General features: G+C 40.8%; 1 protein-coding gene across 1 annotated transcript in view; it reads left to right on the forward strand.

The window, feature by feature from the left end:
- CPED1 (cadherin like and PC-esterase domain containing 1) overlaps positions 1-4,449 on the forward strand; it is a 94,677-nt gene extending 90,228 nt beyond the window's left edge. The window contains exon 24 of the mRNA XM_081958410.1: positions 438-4,449. Coding sequence (XP_081814536.1) covers positions 438-665 — 228 coding nt within the window. The 3' untranslated portion in view covers positions 666-4,449. The remainder of the gene's footprint in view (positions 1-437) is intronic.
- The last annotated feature ends 8,317 nt before the right edge of the window (positions 4,450-12,766 follow it).

The following is a 12,766-nucleotide window of genomic DNA, read 5'->3' on the forward strand; positions in this document are numbered from 1 at the left end:
TGTCAAAAATCACAAGTAAATGCCAATTTTCAACAAAGCTGTCATAAAATGCAGTCATATGACCATAAATGCAGCTCAGTTTCCAAATGCATGAAGTAGCATCACATGACTGGAGAGGCAACCATCATAACTTCAAATCTGGGTCATAAATACCCCCCCCCCCCAGGCAGGTCTATCAGAACTTCAAACAGTGATTGGATTACGTGTATTTACATTGTTGGGTAGACCGAACTAAGCTGCAAAGAAGAAAAGGATAGGAACTAACTTTACCACTTTTGGACATTGCACTGTAAGACATTTAAAAGATTGCAGAATAAAACAACAGTAATTGTTAGTAACTGTATTGTTATACATATACCACTTGAACTGAGAATTTGTTGCATGTACTTGAAACGTTGGCATAAAGTCTTGCAAACCATTGCTTCCATCTCTTTCAGGTGGTGAAATCAAAGGCATCTGAAAAAAGGTTTCCTATAGCAACAACATTCTCAAGACCTTACGTTCTAGGCAAATATTTCAACAACCAAAGCAACCTCGCAAAACTGCAAGCTTATGCATCCAATTCTCAATCTCCTTATCATGTGAAAGGCCCAATCAATCAAGTTTATTCTGAAATACTCCTCAGCAGGATCTGTGGGAACAGCAGAAAGGATGCCAGCGTGTAATTTTGAATGGTAGGCATGTAGAGCTCAAAGACTCTCCATTTTCCCCTGGAGTGGCTCACTGATCCTCTCAGATTTACCACACATTTCCCTGAAAGGCGGAACAGATTAGCATAATTCAAGACATGTGGGCATTTCATCAAAGCCTTAGAAAATCAAGATGGATCTTCATAGATTTGTGGTTTCAGAGGGAGAAACCGAAGCGCAAGGGGCAAAAACAAGAAGAGTTACTTGAAATAGCGCTCAACATTAAGTCAGATGTAAGCTAAGTTTACGCAATATTGTATGATAGGATGTACTGTATTCCATTTTTAAAGATTTTATAATTATAAATGAAAAAAGCAATAGAAGAAAACATACTTTTAGCATTTGGATTGAATAAATGATGACATCAGTTCTAAGACTGCAAATCATCATCATCTCAGAAGAGATTTTTGTCCAAACTGATTATGTGCCATCAAGTCAGTTTCAACTCCTAGTGACCACACAGATAAATCTTTTTCCATGATGAACTGTTCATAACTTGGTCTTTTAGTTATTCCAACAGTCTATACATCACTGTAACTATGATCCACCTCGTTGCTAGTTATCCTCTTCCTCTCCTTCCCAGCATTATAACCTTCTCTAGATATCCTGAAATAATGTGTCCAAAGCAGGGTAATTTGAGCTGGATCTAGTGAGTATTTTGAGTTGATCTTGTTCAAATTAACCGGACTTACATTCAAAATGCGAGGTAACTTCCACTTGTTGCTCTATTGCGCTGATTAAGGTTACACAAGTACTATGTGGCTGCATGAAGTTTTATTCTTTCTTTTGTCCTCTGTTGTTAAGTTGATGCAGGTTTCAGAATGTTTGTCTGTCAAGCAAAACTGTAAAGAAAATCACCCACATAAATAACTTTATTTTACAACATTACATTTTCCTTCTGCCTCCTCCAGTAGGAGAATTGATTTGAGAACTCATAAACAAAATTATTGTACTGTTTAACAAAACCATTAGAGAATGGGGGAAGAAACTTCAACTTGTAACTTGGATCAAGGTAATATAACACAAGACCCAGTTTGCTGTAATGATTACGGTATCATGAATCAAGACAAATATACATGTCCTAAGACAGTGGTGCAGGGTCCAATCTGGGTAAGTCACCGGGAGCAGAGGTTTAGTCTCTCGACTTTCGGACTTGTGCTGGAGCCCATCCTCAGGGAACTTCTCTCTACAGCAGGGGTGTCAAACACAAGGCCCAGGGGCCGGATCCAGCCCAAGGGGTGCTTTGATCTGGCCCACGGGGCCACCCTGGAAGCAGCAAAGGAGCAGCTTGCGTTGCCTCTGCCAGTGAAAATGGAGCTCAGGAGGGCTGCGTGCGGCCTTCCTGAATTCCTTTTTTGCTGGCAGAGGGTTGCAGGAGGCCATCGTAGATGAAAATGGAGCTTGGGTGCCTGTTTTTGCTGGCAGAGCGCTTGGGCCACCATAGGTGCTCTCAACACGAGTGACATTGAGCTATCCATGCCCACCCTGGCCACACCCACCCCTGGCCACAAGGTCAAACACAACCCTGATGTGTCTCTCAATAAAATTGAATTTGACACCCCTGCTCTGCAGGAATGTGTCCTTTGGGCTATTCTATGTCTAGTATTTATGTGGTGCCTGATTGGGCATGACTTCTTATTGGTTGATTGGAGTATTGATGGGTGGCTATTAAGTTGTTGGCTGTTGTTTCCTTGTGCTGCCAAGTCCTCAGCTCCAAAGTACCTGAAAAGCTAGTAGTAAATCAGCACTTTGGTTGACTAACAAGGAGCTCATTTCCCAGGCTTCAATCATTTCCCTCTGCATCTTTGTACTTGCTCGGCTAAGGCATCAGGCTAGCGAAGGTATCAGGCTAGAAACCAGGAGACTGTAAGTTCTAGTTCCACCTTAGGCAAGCTTGGGTGAGCTCGGTGAGCTTGGGTCAACAATTTTCTCTCAATGCTAGGAAGTAGACCAGGGGTGTCAAACTCAATTTCAGGGTTGTGTTTAACTTTGGGGGGCCAGGGTGGGATAACCAGGGTAGGCTTGGCCAGCTTGACATCACTCACGTTGGGGATGTCTGTGGTGGCCCGAGCACTCTGCCAGCAAAAACGGGCTCCATAGCTCCATTTCCAGCTGTGGCAGCCTCCTGCCACCCTCTACCAGTGAAACGGAGCTCAGGAAGGCCGCACACAGCCCTCCCGATGGGGGTGAAATGCTACTGGTTCAGACCGGTTCATCTGAACTGGTAGTAAAAATACTACCGATTAACCTGAACTGATAATAAAAAAATGCTACCGGTTTGGGTGAATCGGTAGTTCCAATGATCATTTGTTACGTACGATTTATACTAGCTAGAGTTGTCGGATTTTCTGCTTTCTAGTTAATCTAAATCATGTGGCACAGTGGATTCTCTCCCCTCACTGTTCTACTTACCTCAGTAGCAGGCTCCGCCCACCCGCCCGGATGTATTCACGTCCCATTTTTGGCACTCTGTGCATGTGCAGAAAGTCCGTGCTCACATTTGCGAACCAGTAGCGAAGGCAAGCTGATTTCACCTCTGCCTCCCAAGCTCTGGTTTTGTTGGCAGAGGGTGGCAGGAGGCTGTCACAGCTGAAAACGGAGTCTGGAAGGGCCACATGTGGCTCTCCTGAACTCCATTTTTACTGACAGAGACACCACGGGTTGCTCCTTTCCTGTTTCTAGGGTGGCCCCAAGGGCCAGATCTAAGCACCCCATGGAGTTTGACACCCCTGAAGTAGACAATGACAAACAACTTCTGAGAAACCTTGCCAAGAAGAAAAAAGTATGAAAGAGAATGGTTTCCTTAAAACCATGTCATGAGATTGTAGTTGCAGGATTTGAATTGGTAGCAATATTTTTTTAGCAATATGATATATATACAGTACACTGTGTTTTCTTTTGCTCTGCCAGAAATCATGCCCGAAGGCTAAAGGAGGTTACAAAACCCCCGATACTATTTGCTCAGCTCAGTGGGATTCTATATGTGCCTGGCAGCCCAGTACCTTGTTCAGTGTGTATTGCCAACAGAATCATAGCAACAGCAGCAACAAAACAATTTCATTTTCCTGCAGTGACATTGCAAGTGTTATCTGCAAGGTATGGTAAAAGAGGTCAAAAAGTTAGCCATGACAACATGACACACATTTAAAAAAAAATGGAAAGAACTTTCATTTCACCATCATGGATGCTTTTTTGACTTTTCTCTTATATCCTGCAGACACCATTGGTCCCTTCATTTGGACACATATTTTGCCTTTGCTCATTTAACTGATACTAGAATGTAGTGTCCTCAAAATTTCTCTTTGAATATAAATATTTTTAGTAACCTTACAGAAATAATTATGCATGTATCTCAAATGAAAAATTACCTACCTAGTCAAAACTTGAAGTAACTTGTATTAGTGCCAAAGATAAACCTGAGATAAAGGTAAAGCCGACTTACTGAAGAGTCTTAAAATAATTATATTTCGATACCATCGACCATGGTATCCTGTTGCACCGGCTGGAGGGGCTGGGAGTCAGGGGCACCGTTTTACGGTGGTTTGGCTCCTACCTCACTGACCGGACGCAACGTGTGTTGGCAGGGGAGCAGAGATCGACCCGGAGGCCTCTCACATGTGGAGTGCCACAGGGTTCGGTACTCTCGCCTCTCCTGTTCAACACATACATGAAACCGCTGGGCGAGATCATCCGTGGCTTTGGGGTGGGATATCATCTGTATGCTGATGACACTCAGCTATACATCTCCACCCCGAACCACCCCAATGAGGCCATCAAAGTGATGTCCCGGTGTTTGGAGGCCGTACGGATCTGGATGGATGGCAACCGACTGAAACTCAACCCTTCCAAGACGGAGTGGCTGTGGCTTCCGGCGCCCCGGTTCAACCAGGTGCTTCCATCTCTGGCCATTGGGGGCGTGCAATTAGCCCCTATGGAACAGGTGCGCAATTTGGGCGTCCTCCTGGATGCCCGGCTGTCCATGGATGACCATGTAACAGCCGTGGCAAGGGGGGCGTTCCATCAGGTTCGCCTGATGCGCCAATTGCGCCCCTTATTGGACCGGGATGCCCTACGCACAGTCACCCATGCGCTGGTGACGTCTCGCCTGGACTACTGCAATGCTCTCTACATGGGGCTTCCTTTGAGATGCACTCGGAGACTACAGTTGGTCCAGAACGCGGCCGCGCGGGTGATCATGGGGAGGACTAGATTCTCCCCTGTAACACCTCTCCTGCGCGAGCTGCACTGGCTTCCTGTGGTCTACCGAGTGCGTTTCAAGGTCTTGATTATGATCTTTAAAGCGCTTCATGGCACAGGGTCTAGTTACATGCAGGATCGCATCCTGCCCCACACATCCCTACGACCAATCCGCTCTCACAGAGAGGGACTTCTCCGGGTGCCGTCCGCCAAACAGTGCCGGGGGGCGACACCCAGGAGCAGAGCCTTCTCTGTGATGGGCCCAGCCCTGTGGAATGACCTCCCCCGTGACATCAGGATTACTTCCGATCTCCGCTCCTTCCGTGTACAACTGAAGACCCACCTCTTTCAACTATCTGGCCTGGCTCAACCGTAATTTTTTCGTACCCCTCCTGACTGTCTGTTTTTAACATTTTGAATTTGGATTGTATATGGGGTTTTATAATTAGGGTATTTTAATGGTTTTTAATTGTCTATGTATTGTATCTGTTAACCTCCTCCGTACATGTGTGTCTTTGTATTTATGTATGTCATGGGTTTATGTAAATGTTATATGTTTTTTACTCCATTGTACGCCGCCCCGAGTCCTATTCGGAAAGGGAGCGGCTAATAAATTTAAATTGATTGATTGATTGATTGATATTTACTTATAACTTAAATATTCCTATGAATACAAATTCTGATTTAAAAAAACACATTGAGAGGTGATCCACGTTTCAGAGAACTTGATTATCTTCCAACAGAAGCAAATATTTAAAGAAGATTGCCTATATAAATATCTTTATACTGAAAGTAATGTTAAAGTTGAACTCAAACAGAAAGTCTTTTTTTTTTTAAAAAGCCTATAATGAAATCTGGTTGCGTAATAGATTTCATGCTGGCAAATGTGCAATGTGAATTCTGAAGGTTCACCATTATATGGCTATCCTATGCTGTACTTCACTGTGTTTCATGTTTCCCAGATGTCGCTATTTTGAAAGCATCATTTCAGTGCTTTATTTTTATAGGCATATTTTATGTAAACTTACCACTGTAACATGCAAATCAACCTAATATGAATACGGACCATAGATGTTTATCAGTGATATCTAAATTGTAATTTGGCAATAGTAAATATGTATAAAATAAATATTTTTTTTGTAATAAAATTTTATTGGTTTTTCAAAATTTATAGGGAAAAGGGTAAATGGACAGGTATACAAATTTTGGCAGTTGCAAAGTGTGTGAGGCCCCCCTCCCTCCATACCCATAGCGTACATTTATATATAATGCATTAGTATATAATTGATTATAATCAGCATATTAGTTCTATTATTAAATTCAATCAAATTAAACATTACAATATAAAATCCAAATATAATTCCATTTTCACTTTCGGTCAATTTATAATAATATGATTTTCATATTTATTTCTGTGATCTGAGTCTTCTTGCTATTGCCCCATCTCCCTCCACTGGCAGAGCTCTGGCCCCTCCCGTGTCCTGCGTGTCCGTTGTAGTGTCTGGTGGTTTCTCTAGGAGTGTTTTATTTTTTTCCATAAAGGCCTGCGCCTCTATGGGTGAATTAATTCTGATTCTTGTCTCCTCCCAGAATATCAGCATACCTTCAGGCATCAACCATCTAAACCACACCCCTTTCTGGTATAATTTATTCGCTAATTGCGAATAATTTTTTCTTTTTTCTCTAATCTTCTTAGGGATCTGCTTCAGAATGGTTATCTCCATATCATGATATGTCAATGCTTGCCCCCTTTGTACACCCAGAATTTCATCTCTTGTGGTTTTTCTAAGGAATTTAATGTGAACCTCCCTGGGTAAATTGTGTGTTCTAGCATAAGCTGAGTTCACTCTATAAACCAGATCTATATCCCACCCCATCTGTTGTTTTTCTTTGTGTGTATAGTCAGCCAGAATGTTTGTCATGATGTCCCTTATATTTTCCCCATCTTCTTCTATAACATTTTGAAATCTAAGATAATAGGACGTTCTCTCAAATTCTAATTTCATCTGTTGGATGTCAAGATCTTTGTTCCCTTTCTGCACAGCTTCCACCCCCCCCCTCACCTCCTCCACCCCCCCTTCCACAAGATTCAGTCTTTGTGAGTTCTTATATATTTGGGCTTGATTTTCTTTAATTTCATCTTTCATTTCCCTTAACTGTTTCTTGATTTCCTCCTGGCCCTGTAGAATTTGTTGAAGCATTTGTTGAAAGTCCATCTCTGTAGTCTTATGTTGCCTCAGTTCTGTTATCTTTGACTGTGTGGCTGGACTGGATGTTGCGGATGTTGGAGCAGAAGTGGCAAAGCCAGGTTTTCCAGGAGGGGGTCTTTTAGATGCCATCCTTTATAACGTTAAAAGTTCAGTCCAAATATGAAGTAAGCAATTAGAAAAGAAGGGTAGCCAGGTGAATCCGGGAGCAGAATAACCAGGCAGAAGAGAATCTCTCCAATAAGTCTGGCAATAGATAGAAAATTTCCCCTAGAAGGTTAAAAAAATACCAATCCACAAGAGGTTCCTCTGGGAGACACGGAGACAAAGACCGGAAGCCTGAATTTTAAAGGTGGAGTCAGGTTTCAGAGTTCATAAAGACAACGGAAGTGTGCCATCTTGCCCTGCCAGTTTTGGGCACAGAGGCGTAACAAAGTTTTAAAAAGTTCCAAAAGTCCTCAAATCATTGTAATATGTAAAATTAAATTGAAAAGAAAATCATCTCAGCCTAAGTGAGGCTTCATTCGTTGGCTCTCCCCCCTCCTCCTTCCCCGGGGGCTGAGAGCAAAATTGTTTCTTGCCGCTTGTCCAAGGGGGGGGGGAAAACCCCCCTCCCTCCAGCCGCACCTCCAAAATGCTCCGAAAGTTGTTTTAAAGTTTTAAAAGCTGAATCAAATCTTCATGCAAAGTAAGGGATGAAGAGAGAGGCAACCTCACCGCACCGCAGCTGCTTCCTTCAATTGTAGCATTCTCCAGTCGGCTTGTAGCGAGGCGCGAGGCGTGGAAACGCGATGCGCCCTCCGAGCTTGCTCCCCGGTGCCTTGGGCGCGCGAGAGAGCCCCCGCCGGCTGCCGCCGCTGCAGGAGACCTCCGCGATGCCGCCCCTCCGGCAGGACCCCTCTGCGGGGTGTCCTGTGCCCCCCAAGGAGTGGGGAAGCCCACCGGGGAGCCGGAGCGGGCAAAGAGCTGCCCGTCGCCGCCGCCGCCGGAACCGGAACTCGTATAAAATAAATATTGATACACTGTGATATATTTCCTTCGTATGAGTATCTTTTTAATTGGCATGTGACAACAGATTAGTAAAAACTTCATACAGGTAGTCCTCGACTTACAGCTACAATTGAGCCCAAAATTTCTGTTGCTAAGCAAGATATTTGTTAAGTGAGTTTTGCCCCTTCTGATTGCCACATTTGTTATGTGAATCACTGCAGTTTCTAAGTTATTCACATGGTTAAGTGAATCTGGCTTCGCTTGTCAGAAAGTCACAAAAACTGATTACATGACACTGCAACTATCGTAAATATGCATCAGTTGCCAAGTATCCGAATTTTGATCATGTGACAAGGGGAATGCTGCAATGGTCATAAGTGTGAAAAGTTACTTTTTTCATGGTTGTTGTAACTTGTTGTTGTAAATAGTCACCAAATGAAATGTTGTTAAGTTGAGGACTACCTGTTTTCTCATGTACGTATATTGAGTTGTCTGTTTTTGTCTGTATGCAGAGCTTCTTGATGAAGAGATGTAGCCTAAACATCCTGTGAAACAATATGACCATGCTGATTTTATTGGATCTTTTTTGAGATAATGCACAACATCTTGATATTTTATATTTATGCATCAGGATATTTTCAGATGGCATCAGAGTCTCCACTCAGACTCATTCACTGATTAGGAACTTAAGACATCTATAAAGGGCAACTCAAGATTTTTGACTAATAATAGTCATCTTCAACCATGTTGTATTGTCCTTCATCAGATTGTCTGTCTATTGCTCAGAAGTTATCCAGAGTTATTTGGCCTCTGGTACCACTATATTGCCTACCCCCACCTCCCGGGTATCATAAAATGCCACTGAAAACTTTAGAATATCACTAAAAATAAAATAAATTTGACAAATGTTAGCATATATACAAGCAACTCTTCAAAAACATTTTTGACAATTGTTATTAATTTAATGGTTCACCCTAGCTTTGATATAGATGTTTATTCAAAGACCAAGATTATTAATAGTGTAATTCTGTAACAACAATTTCTTGTTCTCATATGAAACTTTTAAAAATAAATAAACATAGGGAAATTATTTTAAAATATCAAATCACAATTTTGTTACTCATGACATACTTAATATGATAAAGAGACATAATCATCAACATAATCTGTTCAGTTTGCCCTAATCCATTGGAAAAGCCAATATAATGTGTATGAGATTAAAAAATAGTAACACAACATTCATACTATGGGTTTAAATACTTCACTATGGCTTTGTTTTAATCATAGTTTATTTAATAAATAAAAAGTTCAAATATGTCAAAGCCGTACTTTACGATTTATAAAGCACCATGCTGTTTCACATATTGGCTAAGCAAAAATTACACGCACATTTCATGGAATAAATCCAATAACATATCAAAAAAGGATTGATAAATTACCATTTGAGTCCTCAAATGGGAAATCACAGCCTCATGTAGAATGCATTGCGACAATCCACTCAGGATCTGACAAGGAAAAGGGACAATTGAGGCACAACACAAAGTTATACAAAAGTCGTCCTCAAACAGGAGGACCTCCAAATTCCACGCAGTTCCATTTGAGATATTGTCATCTCACCCAGAAGAAGAGGTGAATGGTCCCTAAAAACCAGAGCTTCTCAGTCTTGCTAAGGCTGTGATGAAATCTGTTTTTCCTATTCCAAACCCTCACATACCCCAGACCCCAAGACAGAACCTCCATAACATCTCTTGCAGTGGTGGGATTCAAAAAAAATTCTGTGGGCATGGATTGGTGGGCGTGGCAGGGGAAGGATACTGTAAAATCTCCATTCCCTCCCCACTCCAGGGGAAGGTTACTGCAAAATCCCTGCTTCCTCCCAATCAGCTGGGACTCGGGAGGCAGAGAATAGATGGGGGCAGGGCCAGTCAGAGGTGGTATTTACCAGATCTCCGAACTACTCAAAGTTTCTGCTACCGGTTCTCCAGAACTGGTCAGACCCTGCTGAATACCACCTCTGGTATTCTGGTAAACTGTCTCTTGGTCAGCTCAGGACAGTTGAAAAACTGAATATCACCATCATACTGATGATAACTCATTTCATGCTATCAGATGACCTCACCTAACAGGTTGATGTAATGTTAAGCTGGGGAAAGCTCTGGCTATTGAAATGTGCATCTCTTAAGAATGCCAAATTTGAGAAACATGTTATAGACTAAAACAATTACTGTAGAATATTAGGAGAAGAAAACTACTATCCCTGTCGCTCAGCAATTTAGGAAGACTTTTAGATTATACAGGTGGTCCTTGACTTACAACAGTTTGTTTAGAGGCTGTTCAAAATTACACCGGAAAAAGTAATTTATGATCATTGCATGTGATCTAGCGTTGGGATTCAGCCAGTTTGCACCACTTCAGGAAAACTGGTTGTTAACTTTCTGAGCAGTTTGGTGAACTGGTTGTTGGAAGAAATCATTAGGGCAGAGAACCGGTTGTTAAATTATTTGAATCCCACCACTGATGTGATCCCCTTTTGCGCACCTCTGACAAGCAAAGTCAAAGGGAAAGCCAGATTCATTGAACAACCAGGTTACTAACTTAACAACTGCAGTGATTCACTTAACAACTGTGGCAAGAAAGGTTGTAAAATGGGGAAAATTCACATAACAAATGTTTCACTTAGCAACAAAAAATTTGGTCTCCATTGTCACAAATTGAGGACTACCTCTACTGTGAATACTGCTTGAATGTATTTTTAAGTGCAGTATACAAACAACTCTTAGTTCTTACATATATTTACCTGGGACTAATCCCCAGTGGACACTACTGGACTTATTTCTGAGTGCTGGTTGCAAGTCAAAGTTCTACTTTTGCACAGATCATTAGTATTACCTGAAACAAAATCCTAAAGAATGGTTTTGTTATCCACAAGTATAAACACACTATAGTTTTTTTTCTACCTGCATGCTGAGAACTGTCTTTAGATTTCTCCTGTTTACTTACGGGTACCTGACTACACGCAAGAATGCAACAGAAGCTTTGCTTCATGGTGGTGAGAACATTCCCTTCGTTTGTTATTGCATTTTTTAAAAAAAGTAGGAGTGGAGAAATGTGTGTGTGTTTGCGTGCAAGCTAATATCTCTGGTTCATATTTAACACAGAGATCATTTTAACGTGAGATCATTTGCAGGGCAGCATATTGGAGCAGACCAACCTACTGTATGCTAATGTTCTTGGAAATATAGTATATTCTGAGCATGAACTATGCAAATAGTTTGCATTTTACTTTCTTAGTGTTCCTTTGACCCATCAAAGGAATGGGTCTTAAGACTTATGTATCCTCAAGTTATACTTTCTTAATCAAGCTATCTTTCTGCCATATTCAGTTCACTGAAACCTTCCTGTGTGGCATACCATCTTCCTAAATTTCAAATGAAAGCATGTTTCAAAATCGATTTTTAATACTTTGGCTGCTTTCCACACTGCATTTGCAGCACTTGGGGGGGGGGGGCATAATGGATGAAAAAATATGTGATTAAGAGCAAAGTACCATATCAAGATAGCAACATGGCAAATAATATTGACAAATAATATCTAATATTGGCAAATAATAACTAATATTCTGACTCTGACTGGGTTCCAGTTACATGGCAAAGTATAACTGGGTAATGTAAAAATAGATGTAAGAGATCGGGATAGGAGAGCAATTCATAGTTTTCAGAGTTAATCAGCATGGAGTGGATGTAAATAGATTTGATAATTAATATATATAACTAATTCCTCTGTAATAGCTCTAACTGAACTGTAAAATTGTACTGAATTTTAATTATTTTCTTTTGTGATATTTCCAAATTCAATATAAATCATCACACAATATCAATCATTAGCCTTTTGGTGTTTTTGTTATATGTTACCAAAGTCCAATGAACAGAATTGCTATTTAAAATAAAAATATAGAAAAAAAAACATAAATTTAGAGTTCATTAATATATGTACCACCCAATTCCAGACGGGTGGACTTCCCTTAAGCATTTTTGTTCCATTTTAAACATCAGCAGCATAATAAGCATAAATGATCCACTTTAACCATATGTGTCTTTAACTTTCATATAGTGTCAACATTTCTCTTAAAGAAAATCTGGGTTCTATCTATGGTAAAGCATGAAAGATGAAAGATTACAGATTCCTTTAGTTACAAGAATCTGAATTTCTGAGAACATTTAAAGTGCTTCCCTGAATTCAATTCAATTCAATTTATTGAATTTATAGACCGCCCCCTCTCCCCGAAGGGAATGTCTTTGGGGGAAGGCAATATTGAAGTAATATTGAAGTAAATAAGCATAAATGATCCACTTTAACCATATGTGTCTTTAACTTTCATATAGTGTCAACATTTCTCTTAAAGAAAATCTGGTTCTATCTATTGTAAAGCATGAAAGATTTAAGATTACAGTTTCCTTTAGTTACAAGAATCTGAATTTCTGAGAACATTTAAGGTGCTTCCCTGAATGTCTTTGGGGGAAGGCAATATTGAAGTATAAGTGGAGATTTTTTTAAAAAAATGCAGATCCAAATACAAGAACTTGTGTGTCATGTTATGGCATGTTATGTCATTTCCATGTGCTTTCCAGTTGTTTAAACTATATGCTTTCTTTTGGGGAATGAGGAAACAGAACATAAATCCAA

Source organism: Natrix helvetica (assembly GCF_964273705.1).
Source record: "Natrix helvetica genome assembly, chromosome: 6".
NCBI lineage: Eukaryota > Metazoa > Chordata > Lepidosauria > Squamata > Natricidae > Natrix > Natrix helvetica.